Raw genomic sequence first — 23129 nt, forward strand, 5'->3', positions numbered from 1 at the left:
ACAGCTGTGATCCTACAGCAAAGTGGTTAAATAGCTCTGAGGAGCATAGGAAAAAAAACCACCCAGATGAAGCAGAGACAAGGAGGAGTGTGGTCTGGCCTCTGGAGGATGGAGAAACAGCACAGACAGTAGAGTTTGACCAAAGGTAAAGCTTTTTGCTGATTACTGTTTTATTTGTGTTGCATTATTTCCTGACCACCGTAACCCAATCGCAACAAACACTGCCAGTTTTGCTCTTGAGAATACTATTTTTAAGCAATGTGAAATGTCAGTGACTGCAAGAACTCACATGGATTAACCCCTTCATCTAGTTTCGCACCTAGGGATGAAGCAGAAGCAGTACATACAGCCTGTGCGGCTGCCTTCCTTTGTTAGTGGAAGAAAGTCACTATGCTGTTGCTGGGAAACAGAGGAGATGAAGAAATTATGATCTGTTTTTCTTGTGAGGTGTGTTGTGGGTCTGCTTGGGATAATAGGAAATAAGTTTTCAAAGTAATATTGGAGAATAGTGTGTCCTAGGCTTTTACAGTGGAAAGCATTGCAAGTTTTGGTCTGGTCATTCACGTGTTCGGTATCTAGAAGCAACTGGTTTATTTGGTTCTGCAGCTTATTAAAATACACTGATAGGACATGGCTTGCTTTCTAGTAACCCAAACTCCGCAGCCTCATTGCTTTTTTGTTATTTGATTGATTAATATAAAAGAACAGTTGTGGGGGTTTTTTTATTCAATAAGAAAGAAAATTATATTCCTCAGTGGAGGGAAGCGTGTTGGCTTTAAGAGCAGAAGAGCTACCAAAGGTCCCCGTCCAAGTCTTTCCAGAAAGATTAGGAGTTTTATTTCCTTGGCTCTGTTGCTGCTTCTAGACTCTCAGGCAGTTTGTTATGCAGCTTTCCCCTGGAGCTGAAATGCTGACTGTCACCACCTTGTGACAGGTCTCTGGGAGGCTTTGTCACCACCTGACATTCATTCTCCCCTCAAACTAAGACAGGAGTAATGCATATATAATGTGCTTCTGGCCCGTGGTCTCTGGTTACTGCTTCATGCTGTGGGCTTCTAAGGGTGTTATTGCAAAGAGCTACTGCATGCTCTGCTAACGCAGCTAGAAGCAGGTAGCTTGTTCATGCTAATGATTGACAGCAATGAGTTTTCAAGGGTTGTGGCAAAGGTTTCTTGGTGTCTGTCACTGAATGTTGGAATGTGTGTATATGTGTGTGAGAAAATCGGATTCTGACTACAGAATGCAACACTACTCAACTCCCCCAAAACACAAGAAAAGCTGAGTTTCATGGATTTTCTTAGTGACGTAGCTGTATCTCGTGGTTTTGACGACAAAAAATATGCCCCCAGTCCCTATTCTTTTGTTAGTGGTCTTTATGTATCCAATTATCCCACTGGATGTGGTGAGCCAGACCAGGTTTTATGTGGTGATTCTGCTCACAAATCCTTTCAGATTTGAAAGTGATAGTAGTGATAATAGTTACTGTGGAGTGCATCTAATTTAGAAAGCATTTTGCCAGAATACCTGTCCTAATGCAGCGTTAATGTCTTCATTACTGCTGGTGTTTCAGAGCATTTGCAATGCACAGCCTGGCTAACACAGAAGCTCAGTGCAGAAAACTGCTCACAAGAAAGAGCTCCTTGGCTAGATTTCCCTACAAGAAACTCCAAGGTGCCTTTGTAATGTAACCCTTTATTAATGATAGAAATTGAGTCAAAGGAAAGTATTGCAAGCCACTGAGGTTAACCAGCATGCCACTTAAATATAACTGTAGTTTGTGTTATCTGTAACTGAAGAAGGTCATGGGATCTATCGTTTGCAGTGGCAGTTTGCGGTGCCAACAAATTAGCATCGAAAGCTCTGGCTCGGCATACAGAACAGGGCGATAACTACCGCCTCTGAAAACTTCTCAAGAGAGCTGCGAAGGGAGAGGAACAAGCTCCCTCAAGCTTGTGATCTTACTGTCATTTATAACAACAGCCCCACTCTTGTTGCCAGCCTTAATGTGCTTGAGAAACTGTCAGCTGAGCCTTACAAGGAAACGGCCGAGAGGGCAATGCCAAGGGAGCCGGGGGAAACCAAACTCATACAGAGCGTGCATCTCGGTGGAGCGGCACTACGGCCCTGGCGGAGCAGCCACGGCTCTTGGAGTGAGCAGACATCTCGCCTCTCTTTCTTTAAGGATGAGGAAGGCAACAACGGGATAAGCCCAGAAGAAAAAGGATTTCTGAGAGGGTAGAAAAGAAAACCAATTTACTTTGAGAGTAATGCATTTAAGTGCTTTTGCCCTTTCTTAAGAAGACTGGCTAAGAAGGAGAAAAAAGGGAGAAGGCGAAGTCTCCTTCTTTCCCTCCCCCTTGCAAAATCCTACATGCCCTTTTGGCAGAGATCCATCATTCACTTAATGTGTCCTGCTGAAATCAATTCATGTGTCAGGATATGGAGAGCTAGAACAAAATTTGTTTGCTGATCCCATCCACAGATCACTCAAGAGGATTCATAAAGGTTAGCAAAAAAAAAAAAAAAAAAAAAAAAACCAACAAAACCAAGCCCACATTCAATTTACTGTGTAATGTAATGCATTAGAAAATGACAGATTCCAACAGGGAGGAGAAAGTCTAATTGTGCAGGCCAGTTGGTCAAAGTCCTCAAGCACCTTGAAGCATATGCAATTACACGAAAAGGGATTTGCCTCCTTTGGCAATTGAAAAAACTACTGTCTTTATAGTGAAAAACTGTGCACTGCAGAGTGAGAAGGTCGTGGCTTGAGGAGGCACTCTCCCTGCGGGCAGCTCTGTGGGGTGCCTGGGGGCACAGCCCACAGCATGTGGGGCAGGATGGAGAGCGTGAGATGGAGCACGCATCAGTGTGACCGGAGTGGTTCCCTCTGCCACCTGGCCCGGCTGGTGCTCTGAGCCAAAGCCAGCTCCAGCTCCCTGGTGCCTGTGGGGTTTGGAGCGTTCCTGTCTCTAGGTTCCTTCTGGGGCACGCATGGAGGAACTGCACCGTCGCATCCCCTGTCAGGGCAGGTGGGGAATTTCCTCCTCCACCTGCTTGTCTTCACAGACCTTAGGCAGCCTGTGAATGACTCCTGGGTTAGGATTCCCTGGTGTCTGTCTGCGCTCACATGTTCAACTAACCCAGTGCAAAGCTAAGAAACAAAACTTGGTCCAAGCGTCCGTAACTGTCTGCCAACAAGCTCTCAGGGTGCAGGCATAAGCTGACTTGGCCACAGCATGCTGTTCTGCCTGCTCATGTGCTGAGAGGGTTCACTTTATGCTGTTGCAACAGACACAAGTAGGACCTTGCTGTTTGAAATTATTCTTCATTAAAATGCAATTACATGCATTAAATAGAAAGCGGCTTTCTCTAATCTCACATTTGTATAAAAGGGATTTCTAGAAATGTTAGTCAGGAGTGTGTAAGCTGGACTAACACCACCTTTCTTGCTTTCCAACGTTCACACAGTCACAGCTCCCTACAGAATATTAGACTGGGAGAGTAGACTTATTCTACTGTAGATCACACCAACTACATTAATCTACTCACAGACTGATGAGCTATTTTATAGCCTCACTGTATATAGTTCCTCTGGTAAACAGTGTGGGGCATGATGTCACACTTGCTTAAAGCAATTTGTTGAGTTGTAAATATCACTAATCAATTCCTGTGACTAAATCCTGTGACCTTGGGTGTAATCCATGACAGCGCTGACTTTAATGTATTTTCTAGCCTTAGCAGAACTACTTTTAGCTGCCCTTTCCCATTAACTTCCCATCTCACTAATAAAATACTGAGAGAATGATATTCACCGCTACTGCCAATTTTAACCGGAAACAATTCTGACTAAGGAACATTAAATGTTGCACATTGACAAATTTGATGATCTGCTAGCCATTGCTAGGATCAGCAGCCACCTCCCCAGCCTTGCCTCAAAGCCAGACACACTTTGCAGCCCAGGGTCACTTCACCACAGTTTTAAACTTAAATTTAAGGGGCTTTTTATTTGTACCCAAAGCAGCACAGGGTACGTATCTCTGTCTGTACAAGAGGTTTTATTGTGAGAGTCCTCCAACCTGAAAACTTCCTGCTTTGAGTCCAGAGTCTCCTTCCTGCCTTTTCTCCCCTCCACCAAATTTAGATGCAGTCACTTTTGAAAATGATTGGTATTTGCTTCCACTTGGTTGTGTCCTAAAGCAGGAAAAACACTTGACAGTGATATTTTATTTTTTTTAGTAAGCTTTTGAAGGGTAGTTTTGGGGAGGATGATCGAGGACAGGACACAATATTTGCACTCGGACATGGTTTTTTCCTGACATCTGAGGTGATTCCAGTGATACAGGCCCACATCCCATTAACTGAAATGCCTTCACGCTATAGATCATGGGTCAAAGGTCTGTGCAGAGCAGCTGACCTGGCCAGGTTTCTCTGACTCGGGGCTGCTGAGCTCTGACATTATTGCAATGCCATGTACACGCACCCTGTGTGTTGAAGTAAAGGTGAGAGCTCAGGAGCAGAATGTGGTCTGCCAAAATCTGTCTTGCTGCCTTTTGGTAACAACAAATGAGAAATCTCTGCATATTAGGGTTTTCTTCTATGCTTAGAAGAAAACAGGGGTATAGGCATGCTCAGTAGCAGATACAGCTTTGTGGGACTCTATCTCTGTAGTCCCCATGGAGATTTCACACTTGTAATTCTCAGTTCTGGGCTTAAACTATCTTGCTGGCTACAGCAAAAATCCTCATTGCTTCACAACATCTTAGTGAGAACTTGACAATGCAAACTTGTCTTTCATCTTTCCCTGTACTGCTGCACTGCCTTCAGCATCTCCAGACCTCTCAGCAATTTAATTTCAAGTGTCTTGGCACTGCAGGTTTCAGCAGATGCATCAGAATAATTTTTCTGTTGTGAACGTGATGGGCAAATCTGCAATGCTGAAGCTCACTGTGCCAAGTGATGTGGACATGTGGGTGGCAAGGAACTGCAAGCAAAGACTGACAAAGTTGTTGGAAAGTTTGTTCCCTAGAATCTAAACTTCAGATACATAGTACATGCTGGCAGTAATTTAAATTCAATCAATATTCAGTTAAAAAATAAATAGAAAGCTTTTTAGATTGGTGATGTAAGGGAATGTTGGTTCAAGGAAGTAATTACATATTATGTAGAAAAAGTCAATTTAAGTTCTCAATAATTTACTTAAGTGATTTACTTGACTGATGTGTTGTCTTGACCCAGTAGGGCAGAGTAACAGACACTAAGTTATGGCATAGTTCCAGCAAAAACAGACGTTGTTACTGTCTGACATAAATCATTAGCTACTGTCTTGTTCCAGGTGTACACAGGTGCTATTTAAAATAAAAAAAGTGATAAATTTTATGTTTGTAAACATAACTCTGTCAAAACTAATCCTGTTTCTGGCAGATGAAGATGTTATCCATACCTTTTAGTAAGGCAATATACATTTTCAGGAAATAAAGTTCCTAGTACATAATTAGCTTAAATTGGCAGTCCATAGGGCAGTAGGGGTATGTGTTGGTTTTTAATTGGATAGCTGTGAAAGAAACTGCCCTCTTTGCCGATTCTGCACGTACACAAGGGGGACAGTTGGAAGAATGGCTGTTGGTGTGGGCCAGCAGTGGCTGAGTGAGCGTGGCACCTGCTGGCACCGCTTTGTGGAGCAGATCAGCTCCGGGGCCAAGCTGGTGCAACCGCCTCCGCTTCTCACTCCAGGCTCTGGGCTGCAAGCAATCAGCTGTTAGTGGCTTTTTAAGGATGCTCTTTGGACTTTTCCCAGATTACATACCGTACATGTAGAAGATAGAGATTTCAATTTGTAGTCATGACAACGATGCTGGCAAATACTGCTTTTCTCTTTGCTTGCTGTACCTGTGATACAGGGTCCTTTTAAAAATTAGCTTTTGTGCTGTGCTCTTGCTTTCAAGTTGAGAGTGAACTTTAGCCTCGGAAAAGATGAAACCCTGAGTGAGTCGCCAGGGCATTGCAAAGGTGTGCTGTGCTGCTGAACTTGGTCTTGAACTATATTAAGTCTAAAAGAAGCACCAAGTCCCGTATGCTCCTTCCAGATATATGTGAGACCAACTGAAATCTGAATTTAATCTACTGCTCAGTTACGCCACAATGTCTGCTGGGAATTCTGGGTGAAGCTGGGAAGGTATGATCTGACATGTTAAAAACCTTCAAGCAACTCATTAGTCATTTACACACGTATTTTTATGTTTTGTACTTACAGCAGCAGTGCTAGAGGTATGTCTCCTCCCGTGCTTCAGCAGTGCCTTCCATGGGCGATTGGGACAGGCAGTGCTCGGAGAAGCAGGCTCAGATGTGCCCATCAGGTGCGGCTTCCTGCAGCCATCAGTTTCTGAAGTTTTCCACTGGCACTTCTGCATTTCTGAAGCTCTGTTTATACTATGAACTAAAGAAACACACACCCCTCAAGCACACAAAAAATGCCAAAAAAAACCCCACTCTAACTAAAATAAATAAATAAATACCCAAACCATCAAACCCAAAACCACGTTCCAGTTGTATTCCCTTGAAAATTAACATTGCATTGGAATATAATTCAACCGGTGCTAATTCAGCATTAGTGCTGGTGTTCATGGTCTCCCTTGAATTCCCATGGCTTGAAGATCAGCAGCTCTGGAAAGAATCTCTGGAAGAAGCAGAAAGCTTAGGACCAAGGAGAGAAATCAGACATATGGTAGTTGGACAGGATAGTGGTAAGCAGCAAAATATACATGCATTCTCAATTTAGAAAAAAAAAATCACATTGAAATCATAATGTGAAAATGCCTATTAAAAATAATCAAACTGGGGGCACATACAACCCAGTAAGCCACTTTTGGGAAGGGGACTATAACAAGTATTTAGAATGTAGCAAAAATGGCTACTGATGATTTTCCAGATATATTTTTCCACTAAACAGTAGCTTAAAATTTCTTGACCTTGGTTATGTAACTAGATCATTAGATTAACGTTTGGGACCTATTTACTATGACAGAAAAACAATGCACTGATGATCTATTGTGGACTGGTTTTTAGATTTCCAACTTCAATGGCAAAGGTGGTTGATAAACTTGCAGTTAAATTAACACGATAGCCCTGAAACAGTAGTAGTATTTTGTGTTTTACAGTTAATAGGTGTTGAAATTAGTTCTTAAAAAATTAACCTGAACTTCAGTCCTTTCAGGTCTTCAGTCTCTTCGTAAAGCCTATAAATACCACAGACAGGGCTTATGCCATTAGTCTGTTAATGTTATAAACATTTAATGAAGTTAAATTTGAAGTACAACACATCATAAAATCGATCTGATCTTGCTGGGCAGACAAAAGGATGAAAATTGTTTGAGTCATTTGGAAAACAAATTGAGGATTATATTCACTTAACTTTGAGGTGGGTGAAAAATTATGACCAAGACGAATAGACCTGTTCTATTTCAAAGGCGAGCCGGGGAAACCTCTTTCTGCGTTAGATGCTGTCCGACATACATTAACGCCACCGTCAGTGGCAGACAGCACGACATGAATCACTTGGGAGATGACAAGCAGCGCTTTCCTAGAAATTGGAGGAATTTCACTCTAAACATTGCAGCTCGGTTGCCTCTTCCTAAAAGTAGCTACTTTAGCAGCTGGAGTTTTCAGTACTTTTGACCATGTGTCTTCACTATGCCATCCACAGTTACCAGGGGGACATTCGCCTGCTCGCAGCATTGCCCCTGTTCCCTCAGGCATGGCATGTCCTGTTCGGCTCTCAGGCACGATGCTGTGTTCTTTGGCTGGAGGACAAAGCTATTCCTCCTACAAATGCCTGCAAACACTTTCCTATAATTGGCTTTCTAAGGAATATGTTGGAGTGTGAGGTTCTCTCGCCTTCTACTAAAGTGGGATCAAGAGACTTTACTGGCAGCCAAATCGGCTTCCTAGCATGGTTTAACAGCACCTAGTGTCTCCTCAAAGTGCTAAGTGGGAAGAAAAAAAAATAAATAAAAATAAATAAAACCCTATTAGCAAAGGATTACTGTGTAAAAATCTAAGACAATGAAGAGGAAAAGTGAAGGGGCAATGGACATGTTCAAATGCTGCAGACAACAAGCTGCTCAGAGGAAAGTGTATTTGTTCTTTCTTTTTAAAACTCATTATTTATTTTCTCTATTCTTTGGGCCTAATGTCTCACTAATGAATTCCAGGGGGATTTTTGAATCATGGTGATATCATGGGTTAAACCCTTCTCTACTTTTTGAATGTAAATTCTTTTTGACATTCTTACTTATTGCAGAGCATTGACTTCTTTCCTACAACAAAACCAAACGCTATTTGGTTTTGCATAGTTAACATTTTGCTAATGGGTAGCCAAGATTCTCTCAGCAGCTCAACAACATTTTCTAAAGCACACTGGCGTTGTTGTAGCAACTGGTGGCTGATCTGTGAATAAAGCAGATGTCATTGTAGCAGGATAAAGGGAGAATAATCTATCACCGGGCCACTACCACTCCTGCCCAAACAAGTCATCAAAATGACAACTTTGGTGTGTAGTCATTAATTAAGATTTGTGCATCACCTTATCTCATCTTGTTATTATATAAACCAACGTTATGTTATAAATACTAAAAATTCCTCAGCCCCTCACCATTGTCTTTCTCAAGGAGGAAGCGCAGCTAGGATGTGCTGAGGCACTGACAGTTTGCCAGCTTCCTTTTAGGCTTTGATTGATTTTGCACTTTCATCCAAGCTGGTCTGGCCTAAATAAACACAATATATATTCTGGGATGGATTTTTCTTTACTGTTTAATCTGAATTCAGCTCATGTGGCTTGCAACTAAAGATGGGCAAGCGTCAAAATATTCTGACAGGTACCCAAGCTGAGTACAAAAGGAGAGACAGAAGCAGATAAACTGCCTTTCGAACTTCTCAGAAAGGCTTTATTCCATTTATTTATTTTTTTTAAGCTTCTATTCTAACTCATGATTTGTACTTAGTTGGGACAACTCATTGACCCGAGTGAGTCAGCTCACATCCCCCTCTCTTGGTGTCAGGAAATACGACGTGGTTTAGCACTGTCCTATTAAACACTTTCCATTAGAATACTTGCTAACTTTTTTATATGCTTTTGGTGATGAAGCATCACAGCAACTTGCCCCCTGCTTTGTGGAGACCCTCAGACTTTGCACTGAGTTTCAGCTTGCCAGAGGCTATTTGTTCACTCTGAGGAGCTGCTGTCCACATCTTCTGACTTAAAAAGCCTCCTCTCTGCTACCTCCTTTGCCTCACATCGTTGTTAATCATTTGACTTAAGGAGACAAAACATGAGACCAGGTTTCTATGATTTCCCTGATGCATGACTCATACTTAATGTGGAGACTATATTAATTACTGTGTGCTTAGCATTTAATGAGGTTGAGAAGGAGTCTCCTCACTTCAGCTATGCAGAGCACGCGGTGAAACTATTACATGCAGCGAATACATTTCCATAACACTTACATTTGGATATGTATTTTATAAAAGGAGGCAAAGCAGTCATTGCTTGAGTTCCTTAAAACAGGATGGCAAAAGCTGGGAAATCTGGGCCATAGTCCTAATTCTTTCACAGACCTCCTTTGTGCCCACTGGCCAACCCTCGTGTGCTTTGTGCCTCCTGATTTCCTGTCTGTTTGTGGGGATAATAGTGGCTGACTGAGGCCAGGCTCAGCACAGAGCATTTGTACAACTTGACACCACAGCATTATAGAAGGCCAAAAGGAATTATCCTGATTTTTTTTTAATATATCAAAAAAAATTTTTCTTTGTGATAAAGTATGTATCTTCATCCTGTGTGATGGCATTATGGTCTAACACTACTACCTGCACTGTATCTCCTCTGTCCTTCGTTAACTTCTTTCTCAACTTGCCGGGTATTTAATATCCTCTTTAGTTTAAAACAGTTCAGATCAAATTTTAATCATTTCAAAAATAAGCTATTTTTGTGCACAGATGTGATGCCCACGGTGTATATTTCCATGAACCCATGTGCAAAAGAAGAGTTGCTTGGAAAGAAATTAAGAAACAGCTCACAAAACAGGTTTCTCGCTGATTCAAGGGTTTGGATGTTTGGATTTAGCTTGAGCCAAATGAAATAGTCCTAGGAGCTGTGTAACAACTAGGCAGGCTTATCTTTGGCTAAAATCTGTCCATTTAGCCAAGCCTTTTCTGTGTTTCCTGGTAGATGCAGTAGTGTACCTTCCATGCATTGAGTTTTTCAGGGGTTTTCCTCCTTTTCTTTGGAAAGGGCTTCACCCTAGCTGTAATAGCCATAGTTTCTGCATCTTTCAGGTTTCTTTATCTGTTCCTAGTTAGACCCGTTCTTGTCTGACAAACTGCTTTTCTCTAACCATGTGAAAAAGCAGTTTGATGGAGTTTGGTAGAAATTGCTTTTCTTCAAGATGCTGTTGCCATCACTTGGAGAATCAGTATGCTCCAGAGCTGAGAATGAGTCAAAGTATGCGACAGTAAAATATAACCCTTGGGACAATACCAGAGACCTGTCAAATGGATTTTGATTTCATTTATTTTGTAAGCTCTATGTGTCAAAAAAATACTTGGGGGTGGGAGTGTTGTCATCAAAATGCTAAGGGTGTTGTGGTGTTTATGGCCTCTTACTGTATAAATAATAAAAGGATTTCAGGATAAAAAGAGAAATGGCATAAAGGATCCAGGAGGCAATCTGCCAAAGTAATTTGTAAGATATCAATAGTTAAAGCAGTGTTTGCTGACATCGTGTGAGTGAAGCAAACTCAATAACATTGAGAGAATAAGAAAAACTAGTAACTGGGAAAAGGTTGTGAACAGCAAGGAAATGTGATTAACTGATAATGTTAAGCACTATCTGTGGTAGAGTTCATGTGAAGTCCCATTTAAATTCATGAGTCTGCCTGATGAAGAAAAAACAAAATAGACAGCACTATGTCTTCACAGGTTTTTGCTACGATTTCTTATGCAAGTCTAGCTGATTAAAGAACACCTTGTCTAGTCCACCCCCTCTAACTTTGTTTTTAAAAAACATCAGTACAGCTTTCTCAATAATATTGAAAAGGTGAGTTAGGTGGACACAGTGCATTAGATGACTGGAGTAATTCTGTATTTCTTATACTGGTCTGAAAAATTAAAGGTAAGCTGTGAGAGGATGAATGTTTTTTTTTGTGTTGAGCATTCTCCTCCTGTACTCTATTGTAGCCCCACATACAGACCAAAAATAAGACAAGAGAGCCATCAGCAACTGGGAATGGATCAGAGAGCTTATTAACACTCCATAGAAAGTTAAAACTCCAAGTGTTTAGAAAGAATAAAACAAGCAGCATATACATGCTGCAGACAGGCATGCCGGTGAAAACGGGAAAGCGAAGCACTGCAATAGCAAAGTTGTACGTAATGTCTTGTTCCCAAGATAAACCTCTTTGCATTCTTACAAATCAGAGGTGCACAGTTTTCTGTGCTGGTAGTACTGGGTTCGTGGTGTACTGCTAGTGAATTGTTTGTACTGGCGACCATAAAATCAGCTGTGGATCTGGTATGAGTTATACAACATTTGTTTTGGGAGTGTAGGGAAAGGATGAAATCTAGCATAGGAAGCACAGAAACTAGAGTTAAATTTTCTGTGCTGGGAGAGTTTGGCTGTGTGTTAATAATCATAGGTAAGTGGTGCAATTTTGATACCATCCTCTTTACCTCATTTTTGGGGTTTTTTTGTGCACAAACAGTTCTGGAAACATTTCCCTAAGGTAAATATAATCTCACCTTCTCCCAGAGATATCAAGACTCTTTACAAAGCAAGCATTTTTCCTAGCAAGGGCGTGATGCAGTAACTTTGCTAACAAAAATACAAGATCAAGGTAAGGAATGATATGAACCTGAGAGCACCAGTAGTAAATACACTGTGCTACACTTAAAAGTGAGGCTTCTCCAGGACTTCTTTCTGACCTCTCAATTGCAAATTACATGATATGTGCTATTGATGACTCCATTAATATGTAATAACAACAAAATGGAAATATCAGTAAATTCATAAAACTCCAAAGCATCAAAAGAAGCCTTTAAGGTTTTACAGCATCACATCAGGGCAAGAGAATCACAAATTTGTGGTATCTTTCTTCAAATACCTGGAGCCTTTCAGATCCAAATACATCTCTTCATCATTTTGACTTAATCATATGTTATTAATTGTTTGTTTCCAGAGGAAGGATTCCTTTAATTTTTGTTGAGGATTAAAATGCCCACCATTGAGGAATTACTGGTGTGATTTTGACCAGAACATGAATTGGGTTAGCAAATTAGGTCACTTACTATGGTAAGAACTCTCCAAGATAATGATGAATTAAGGGGAAATGTTTTGGAATCTAGACGAGCTTCATCATCGAAAGTTCTGCTGCGTGTATAAAATTCTTGTACTTGGTTCAATTTTGGACAGTTTTGGAACATTCAAGCCTGACTCAGACTGTACCACTGTTGGTTGACAGCAACAGGCCAGCTCTGGCCAGCACTGTCTGGGTCTGTCAGTCACCGAGACTGCAGTTGGGTCCTACCAACAACAGAGCTGGAGAACTTGTTCTGTTGACTTCTTGGGGTTACAAGCTGGGGACAGGGGGCTGTACTCATTAATACATTAATTTTGGACACTCGGTGCGTGTTTCCTGATATCTACTATAATGATAAATGTAAAAATGTCAGAAATACTTATGCTGTATCTCAATTTCGATATGTGCACACTGACAGCAGCCTGTAACGTTTCTGTACTCAACAAATTGATTTTTAAGTGTGGTCAGTTAAAAACAGTTTTGTAATCCACAGGATAGTTCATTAAGAGCCTTGTGTAATATCATATGTATCCATTATTTTCCTTTTCTAAGCCACTATGTACCCTTACAATGACTTCACCAAATGAGCCACTTAAGATTTCATTTTAAGGATCTTTTCAGTTTAATTATCGCTGTTGAAAGACACATCTCCATTAGGTTTATGCATACATGGCAAAGAAAACTTAATCATTGACTGATTCATGTTTTATGTAGGTACTCCAAGTATTCAAGCTAATTTTATTGACGTTAGTTGTCCTTTTACAAAGGCCGAGAGGTAAAATCCTTAAAATTTCTTAGGAATCCCAAGGCAGAACTGCTTCATTTCCATGAATTGGGGTTCTGCTTTCAATTGAAGAAGTGAGATTTCATAAATAATAGCTTCCCAACTTGCAGTTATGCTTGTTCTCTTATGCTTCCTGCTCCTCTTACCCTACCTGCTTCTTGAATGTATGTTTTCTTTAAAACTCTCAGCTACGTTATTAATGTGGACAGCAATCCAGCGCTTCCCTCGGTTAGTGGAGATGAAAAGATGTATTTTCTTTTGAGAGCTGTATTGTTCTGCACTTGTGTACATTTCACTCCCATTGTGTGGTTCTTCACCAAGTAAAAACAGAGCTCTTCTATCCCTGAGGACAAAGAACAAACTGTTGTCGGGGGGAGGAATATCTACAAAATCGTAAATCTTTCTCCTTCTCCTGTTTATTCTTCATGCCATTCAAGCCCATTTAACGAATGACCAATTAACTCCAGACTCATGGCAGATTCTGATGGGCCAGATTTTTGCTAAGATGACACAGCCAGATTTCCACATACTTTCCAGCTGAATGCAGCGTTTGGTTTTCCTTGTGCTTTGATTGATAGTTCCCAAACTATTATTCCAGTTATAAAACAAATTGACGTTCTAATTAATGCACAGATTATCAGCAATATGGTAAAATATAGGGAAAATGTGTACCACATTCATTTCATTGTGCATCCAGTTCTTTATTATTGTGAGTAAAACTGTTTAAAGATATTTGTCCTTCAGTCAGTAATCTGCTAGCTGTACATTGCACATCACTGCATACTGAAAAATACAGGAAGCAGGAGGTTTATAGATTACTTTTCTATAGTAGAAACATGCTGCAAAAGTAATAATTTGTAAAATAATCAGTGAAGAAAACACACTTTTGACTATGATATGGTAACTGCTAAGTACAAAAAAAAAAAAAAGAACAAACTGGAGGTGGGGTGAGGTGGAGATTCCGATATTAAATGTTAGGGCTGAACAGTGTTGTAACTAATATCCATAGCATATGTACTTGCATTTTATGTCTTATCAATTCTTGATGTGTAGAATTTAGAACTAAAATCAGTGACTCAATTACTCCCCCGAAATTGCTTTTATATTGCTTTATATTGACAAGTCATAAGTTTGAAAGTAAATTATGTTAATAATTTTAGTTTGGCATCCCATGCTGGTGTATGAATTGTATAAAAATTCTGTTTTGTGTTAAGTGGCATGTCTGCAAAGAAGCTGTATATTTAACTCTAATTATACATTGCTAGGATCAGGTACTGCATGGGCTTGTGTTCTTAAATAAATAATTTATTTACAAGAAGTGAGTTTAAAGAAACCCACCGTGACTCCTCCAGACAAGTTCTAAAAGGTTAGGTTGTTATAGTGAAACTTTGCAACATCTTTTGTGATACTTCTGTTTACTTTCTCAAAAAACTTTCTCTGTTTTCGCAGTCTTGGGTGGGAGTTTTGACTCAGAAAGATCAAGGTACACAAGATGCACTTGTATCTTCTGCTCCTTGTAATACTTGCTGTTATCAAGGGGGCCATTGCCTTTAATGATGCCCTTCTTAGCTGCATGAAAGGTACAACATAGTGTAGCCTGGAAGTAGGGAAGGATCTGGTCTGTCCTAGACAGAACATGCAATATAGTACTGGGCCATGTTTCTTACCCAATGAAAAACAACATTAAAATTAGATTATTTTTTTTACCAGTCACCAATGAGTCAAGCAGAATTATTCCAAAAACGGGGGAATGTTTACCATTCAAATATCTGAAGAACTTAGTAATAAAAAGGAAATACTGTAAAGGGAACACCAAATGGCTTATCTGGGCTCTGAAAAACAAGGGAGTAGTCTTTAAATTTGCCTAGTTTTTCTGGATTTTTGAGCTCTGGCCTTTGGGGGGCAAAGAATAGTGTAAATGCCAAAAAGAGTTGGACAAAAAGTAAGCTTTGTATCCTATCTATGAGAATCAGACGATGTGTGTCATGCTAGTTTTTACAGTCATAGTCTACAGTCTTCCACTGATTAAAATCAAATTTGACAGTAACACAATATAGAGGTTTAACTGACAGCACACACAGCACATTTGCTAGTCATAACGCCACAGTTTAATGACTGACGCATGTGGGAAGCTAATTCGGATTTTTTTTTCTTGAATGGGATAAATGAGCATCCAGTTAATACCAATCATGAATTCAAGCCATGTGACAGAATTGATGCTACATACCCTGTTCTTGTTTTGCATATTCTGCAAATTAAGCTGCAGGAAAAGAGCCAGTTTGTACACACATCCGGAGAGAAAGTTCATTCTGCTTTCTGACACATCCACCAATTGCAGCTGAATATATCCAGCTTGCTGCTGTTGTGTCCACAAACTAATTACCCTTTCTCTGTTAAATAGCCTAAAAATTACAAATTGTATGCCTGTTTTGAGAAAAAGTACAGGTTGAACAAGCAGACGTAGTATAAATAAAATATTTATATAAAAATAGTCTCTTACAAAATATACTCTCTTATCCTATGGTTGATTTTTTCCAAAAGATGGAAGTTTGTCTGGATTTTCTTATTCTTAGACATATTCCAAACAGGATTTTATTAATGTTTCTTTCTTTAATTGAAAAAAAAAAAAAAACAAAAAACAAAAACACAAACAAAAACTGGCAAAGATTCGCAACCCCTACCACTTGACTTTTGTTCCAGACAACTAGCAGCAAACAGGAGAAAACAAACAAACAAACAAAAAACCAACCCAAAAACAACAGTGTGTGTTTGTGTATGTACATATATATAAAGATGCCAGCTTTTGTACTTAAACATCTAGTACTGTAGAAGATATCCTGCAAGTCCAACTAATAGAAATACCCTAGTTAAGAATAATATACACAGCTCCAGTTTTTCCTTGCTGTTTCTACAAAATTATTCCACAAAGAAAGCCAGCTATCTACTTTAATTGCAGAATAGGTTCAAAAATGTTGGTAGAGTTCTTTTTAATTAAATAAATTAATATTAGTTTTATCTGAATAAATTGTTAAATATTGCTATTATTATGCCCAAGTGTCCCAAATCCCTGTGCTAAAATCTGCAGCGCACACACACACACGAAAAAGGCAGATAAAGCAGTGTCTACAGAAACCTTCAACAGTTCTACTCGCTGTAGCAAATGGTACAAAGTGGAAGGATGGGCAAGACCAGCAGAAGCTTTTCACAAGTGTAGAAGCCTAAATCGGTGTCATCCACACACTCATGTGGGCAATTCACAATGAGGCACTGTCCATCCCATCCTGTGCAAAGCCCTTTTTTGAAGATTCCTCCCCTACCCCTCCCTGCTCCTTATACACTGAAGTTTTTTTACCATCTTTTTTTCCAAACCAAGAGTTAGCTGCCCCACTCAGAGGTTTTTCCCTGGTGAGTGTCTCTTCACAAAGCAGTCAATGCTTCTTGCTCTAGAGGGGCAGATTAAATGAGATGATATTTTTCTCTGTTTTGTGTGTCAGGTGGCTCAGGGTGGGGTTTGTTTGTTTTTGTTTCTTGGCTGACTTTCATAAGAGTCTGAAATGTGTATCCACATAAGCAATGAGACATGAGAAGAAAAAGAGAGGGCTCCATTCATCAGCATTTCTTCTGGGAGAGCAGGTCTTTCCTACAGTCTTGTGTAGGTACGTTGAGTGCATGTGCAAATGTATTCATGGCCAGGGACATGCCAGCCTGCCCAGCCACGTACTCACTTACAGGTATATACTTCTGTTCTTTCACTGCATGTGTTACATTTAACATAGCAGCACCAATGAAATTTGCAGTTGCACTGCCACACTCTCGAGTACTGGTGTGTATTGTAACCGCGACCACAGCACATCAGATCGCAGCCATTGGACTGCTGCGCTGTCTTGTTGCACATCCTTCCCTGCGTTCCCACGCTGCCGGTGACAGGGTCCTCTTCACAATAATTGGGAGATTTTTCTATGTACACTAAATCTGTATCCATGGGTTTGCGATAGGAAAGTGGCTTCTTTATTTTGAGGAAGGTTGGACGCTTGTTGCGACTTGCCCTCACTGGTTCAACTTGAACAGCTTCGTTGTATTTGTCCTTGAGGATGTAGCCCAGCTCCCGGAATTTAGGCAGAGTTGTCCAGCATGTTTTAGTGGTACAGGATCCTGAGACCCCATGGCACTTGCACTCTAACTTCATGTTTTCTTCCAAAATCTGTATTTGGAAGAACAAAGAAAGATGCATTAATACAAGCCAGAGTCTCTGCAAAATAACTGCAGTTATTTGATGCATATGGAATGACAGTCAAGGGTGGCCTTGCTCTCCAGCATGAGTTGCCACCAGGCACAGGCCGTGCTCCCACCAAAGCTGTGGGTTTTGCCTGTACAGTGACACTGTTGTCCCAGTTAGCAAATGCTCAGCAGTGTCAGCTGAGTTCTGCCTCCAAAGCTGATTCCCCATTTGCACTTGGAAGCAGGGAAGATAACTTTGTCTAATTTCACAGCCCATGGACCAAAGGTAAAATGGGACCCTCCCTAACCACAGCTTTCTTCACTTTCATTTGCAATGGGATTGTACAGTGCTTCAGATTTGTCTGTCACAATTTTTGGCATATGGCAGTGAAATTAGAAACTGGCATAAAATCACACCTTTACATGAAATACCACATGCAGAGTGCTTTGAAAGTTTAACAATAGGTACAAGAACTTGATTTTTGTAAACAGAGGTTCAAAACCAAACTGCATTTCAGTACTTGCACCTGAAAATGACATAAGCTGGTGCAAGATATGAACAAGCAGATAAACTCTGTCAATGCTTATCCTCCTCTTGGTCTCATGTTAATCATCAGTGTAGAGCAGATGATCATTTATTCAACATCTGTTCTAAATGTTGTAAGTTAATACTCTAGTCTGGAAATTTAAGTATTATTTTAATATACCATAGTCAAGTTCTTTGCACTTTCTAGAGGGTTGGAAATATTTTTCCTCCTTTCACATGGATAACGGAGCATGCAAAATGCCCCAGCTACCTTGCAAGAACACTAGGTCTGTCTTAGAGCATAAAGGGTTAGAGTGAAAATGAGGAATTGGTTTCATGTTTTGTTATCAATTGTTGTTAAAAACTTTCTACCTTCTTAATACTGTGCAAGTGTCTCAAACACCTCAACATCACGGCTTGCTCCATCCTGTCTCATGTCCTCTTCTTTGTAGGTATCTCTCGTGCTTATGCCTGAGTTGTTACTACTTTCCATTTGAAGATAAGCTTCATCTTCTTATCTACCTTCATATTCCTTGAAACTTTATCCTTATATCTTTTCCCTCCTGCAGCTTGTTTACCAACCCAGTCTTTGCCAAATAAAACTGGAGACCAGCTTAGTCCCTACTGTCTGTCCTGAGACCTATAACTGACTTCACTTAGCAGCTACATTGAGTTCATGCTAGAAAATATACCTAATTCCAGCAATTAATTCCCCACTGGCCTTTGCTCGAAAGAGACCATAATAATTTTGATGATTAAATTCTGCCTAACCTGACATACTAGCAGTGGAAAGCCCAGTCAGAGAGATTATCTGGGTTCAAGGAGCGGCCACAAAATTTTTCCCCTGAGAAACCCCAGATGATCCATGCAGCTCTGAATCTAGGCAGCCTAGAAGGCTGGAGGGAGGTCAGTGATACGGAAAATCGAATTAACCCTTTGTTATGATCCCCATCTTCAGATGTGGACATGTGGAAAGCTGACCATGCAGATACGGTCGCTGGCTGCTGCTGAAGGTGGCAGCCTACATTGCACGACCCACATCCAGCTCGAAGGCTAGGCATGTCATGCTGGGACTTCCAGTCTAAGATCCCAGCATAAACTGGGGCTGGCAAGAAAAAAGAGCACATCTTAAGTTGTGCAGCCAGCAGATCCTAAGTAGTGCACTAACACTGGTGAGCATAGCTCCATCCTGTCCTTGGCAGCCTTAGAACAAGTAATTTAAAGGCTGCACGTATTAGCTCATTATTCTCATACCTGTTGGTCTTGAGGCTGTTCCCGTGTCACCTAGGCACAGTAATTGCTGTTGCCTAATCTTAGGGTAGCTTGCAGCTGCTTCTTTACTCATTGTTGTTCCTCTGCCTCTTTTCAATGAAGACTGGAATTTCACAGGCATTAAAATAGCTGTATTTTTATTTCAGTCTATGAGTGAAGTGTCAGCCCGTGTGGTCTGAAGACAGGATTGAAACCCCTGGGAAGCACAGGTTCAAGATCTTGACAGATGTGAACTTAGCGTATATTAAGTCAGGTGTTCTGCTACTGTTTTTAAATTAGTTGTTCAGGCAAACTGTCGAATGACTGCCCTAAACCTCAGATGTGAGAAACTTTTAAATTCAGATCTACATCTTAACTTGCAGTTCTGCTCAGGCTTTGGCTTACATTTTGCATTATCTTGTTATCTTGAGTTTCTCTCTCAGCCACTGCATACTTCTTTTATTGCTCACTCATTCATAAGGTAGTACACATAGAAGATAGATGAGGAGACAGAAAAGGAGTTCTAGCACAGAAACCGGAAAAATAACATAAATTCTTTCAGCCTCATTTGTACCTTTTCAAAAGCTCTCTTTTTTTTAATTTGAAACTAGCCAGGGATACATTTCTCAGCCCTAATTCGATCACTACTCTTGTTCACGTGGCTGGCCTTGTATCCTGGTACAATGTTCAAACTTGCAACAAAATATTTCTAACTCACCTGCCATCAGGATCAGCCAAATTGACTTGAAACATTAATACAAAATACATCATGTGTCATCTATCCAGGTAGGGCTTTTTTCCTGAAGTGTAGTTAAATAGCTTAAATTGCTTTTTGGTTTATTTCATTAATATCCCATTTACAGCCAGCAATCTCTGAGAGAATGAGTAGTTCCATTGGAAAGAGCTGAGCAAGCATCTGGAGCAGTTCAGCAACCAGGCAGCCTTGTGTGACGTGTTGGTCTCCTGCTCCGGGTGACATGATGCCAACCAGAACAAGCTTCTGCTTTTCTGGTCTCAGCTAAGGTTGGGCACGAGCGGTTAGGATAAAAAAAAAGTCTGGTTTTGTCTGAATACGAGAAGATTGAGCAATACTAGTTGAGCCCAGGTGCTAGGGGTCCTTCTTAGATGACCAAAAATGCTTGGAGGTGTATGGGAGGAGGCAGAAGGATGAGAAAGTGTTTTGTCTTTTAATGCTATGCCACATCTATTGTTCTCTCTCTCTTTTTTGGGGGGATTGGGGGTTTTTTGTTTGCATATATATACATATATAAGTTCCTAAGATTTGCTGGCTAGCCTTCCCTTTTCTCTATGCACTTGGTGGGGGTGAGTTTCCAATACGCTGTGCCAAAATGGCTCCAACACATCTGCCTAATTTAGGTTCCCTGTACTCTGCAATTTCACTTTCCCTTCCAGTCCTGCCTTTTCTAACCCTCTCTACCTTTGGCTCACAAACCCTTTTGTTGGTTCTGTTCTTATGTGTATATCCTCCTCACTGGTGCTGCCTTTCAATCCGGTGTTTTGCAAATTCAGCCAGAGGTGAATTGACACTACAGCCTTTAGAAAATAGGCTACATGTAACGTGAACCATCTATCCTCAGCAAAAGTAAAAGCCTGCAATGGTGATTTGATAGTTTTATTGTACTGTGATATCAGGTGCTTGGCCTATTTGTTTTGCATTAAAATATGTGGACAGTGGTATTTTAATACCATTACATTATTCTAGTAGCCTCTGATAAATCAGTGCCTTTATAAATTCAAGATTGGAGTTGAAAAGAGAAGGAAGAAAATAAAATAGGGGATTCTTTGGGTAGGGACAAGAGGCCTCGGTCTTTCCCTTTGTTTCCATTAGCCAAAAGAAGCTCTCTACCCCTTAAAAACTTGGTCTGTGTTAAAAACAGAAAGTGTTCTTCACTTTTCAAGATCAGAGTTTGTTTCTTTGAAAGTATTAGCCAGCAGGTCACACTTTTTACATTAGATTAAAACTTTATATATATTATAGGCTGACTTTTCCTAAAACATAAGAGTCTGAAGGGCACAAAATGTAAATCCTAGTTCCTCTGTTTCTTACCAAATGACCATACCCAACTCCGTCAGCCATGGAAAGTAAATCTGTATGCACCAGTGAATGCTCTGAACTGGATTAAATGCAAACAAAGAGCTGTAGTTCTTTTAGCTTTGTCCACTTTTTCTTTGAGCTCCTACAGTAAACTGTCAGTACTTGTTTTACTCTCTCCCCCTTGCCATTAGCCTCTGGGAAATAGTTTGTGTGAAGAGAACTTGCGCTGGCGCTCTCTATTGATGTTATCTTCAGATATAGTAGCTTTGGGCACTGCCATTAGGAACTTAACATGTTTTTTCTTCACCTCCAGTTTTGCAGAGAATGCATAGGGTGCGTCATGTGAGGGTGGCAAGCTGTAGCTCTGGAGAACCCTGCAGCCCAGGAGCTGCATGGGCTGGTACCAGCACCATGGTCCTGCAGTGGGCAGGGTGGCTGGGGGCTGGCTGAGCCAATGGTCCTGCTTTTCACTGAAACCAGCAGAAAGTGCTGGCTGGTGTGACTTGGTGCTGGAGTGGCATATGCTTATGGGTGCTGTCACTGCTGCCCTGCAGCCGCTCGGAAAGGCTGAGGTACCTCACAGCCCTGGGTTTGGCCAGCAGAACTCTAAAGCACTTGATGTCAAAGCTGTCCTGAAGGACTTACAGCATGAAATACAGTGACCGTCGCATATCCAGTGCATTCTCCTTCACCGACAGGATTCCCATGGAAACTGAGCCCTGCCTCACAGTGAGCACCATCGTGCCTAAGGCCAGGGACCCTTTACTGCTTCATCAGAAATAACTCAGACTCCAGTCTACATGTGAAGCAGATGTAATTAGTGAGACAACAGACACTGATTCCTATCCCACCACGGCCATAATCTTCCCTAATTTTGCCTGACATCAGATCATCTAGGTCAGGAAATACCTGTCTCCTACCAGTGCCTGCACACATACCTTCACTGTAGGTCAAAGGAAACACAACTGTTGGCAAAAAAAAACTGTGCCTTTTTCATTCCAGAGAAGAACATGGCAGGGCTTGGAGAGTGGTCACAACATTTCTGTGGGCTGGGGAGGCCAATGGACAGATGCAAACCTGCCCCTTTCAGTTTATGGCAGATGGGGAGCTACGATTTATATTACTTTCAGAGGCAACTATAGCTATAAGACAGAGCTCGTCAAATTTCAGGAATGATGTAGAGGTATGTTTTTTGCTTTTGAAGAAGGATTCATTGAGTACAAATATTGTTTTAAGCTAACACAATAAAGCTACATCATATTACTCTTTCAACAAACTTACTTAAGAACCAAATCATATCTACAGCAACTGGCAATGAGGTCTAGAGTGAGACTAGGCACTGAAAAGGGCAGTGGATGTGTATGTAAGATTGATTTGACAAGCAGTAAAAGGACTATGTCTAGATAAAATGACTAGAAAATAACTCTGCCACTTGTTTTATTCAAGTGTGACAGCAATCTGGATGCTACTGTTTAAGTAACTTGTAGGACTGCCTTAACACTAGAGCTCTGAAAGTAGAAATAATACTTGGTGCTTTTTGACTGGGAAGCAAAAATAAGCATGAGAGAGCATAAAAGAAGAAACATCACTGTTGAAGACAAATCCTATGAAATCATCAAGAAATGTGAGAAACAGCATGAGAAAAGAGTACCCAAATGCAAGTTTAAAGTTAGCAAAGGCATATTTAAACAGAAAAGATTATTTCCCATCAGTGGATGTTCACTAACTATATTAATAGAGCTGTTGTAAAATGTGTTGTGTAGAAACATATTTTGCACTGATATCCTATGGCAATCTAACTAACTGTGGATGAGTTTGGAACTGATTGTGTCCCATATTAAGAGTGACTCATTCCAGACAGCCTTTCTATTTCTGTTGAACATATTATGAAGCCCTTATTAAGCACAGCCGAAAGACATTTTTTGTCACATTTTTGATTAGTAAATCTGT

The 23129-nt window shown here is 40.6% G+C and overlaps 1 protein-coding gene across 1 annotated transcript in view; it reads right to left on the reverse strand.

Annotated features, from left to right (window-relative positions):
• Positions 1-1360: 1360 nt before the first annotated feature.
• The window catches only part of WNT7A (Wnt family member 7A), a 99812-nt gene continuing 78043 nt past the window's right edge, over positions 1361-23129 (reverse strand). Inside the window, exon 5 of the mRNA XM_080387112.1 lies at positions 1361-17329. Coding sequence (XP_080243238.1) covers positions 16850-17329 — 480 coding nt within the window. The 3' untranslated portion in view covers positions 1361-16849. The remainder of the gene's footprint in view (positions 17330-23129) is intronic.

This window comes from Falco punctatus, assembly GCF_963210335.1.
Source record: "Falco punctatus genome assembly, chromosome: 4".
In the NCBI taxonomy this organism is placed as follows: domain Eukaryota; kingdom Metazoa; phylum Chordata; class Aves; order Falconiformes; family Falconidae; genus Falco; species Falco punctatus.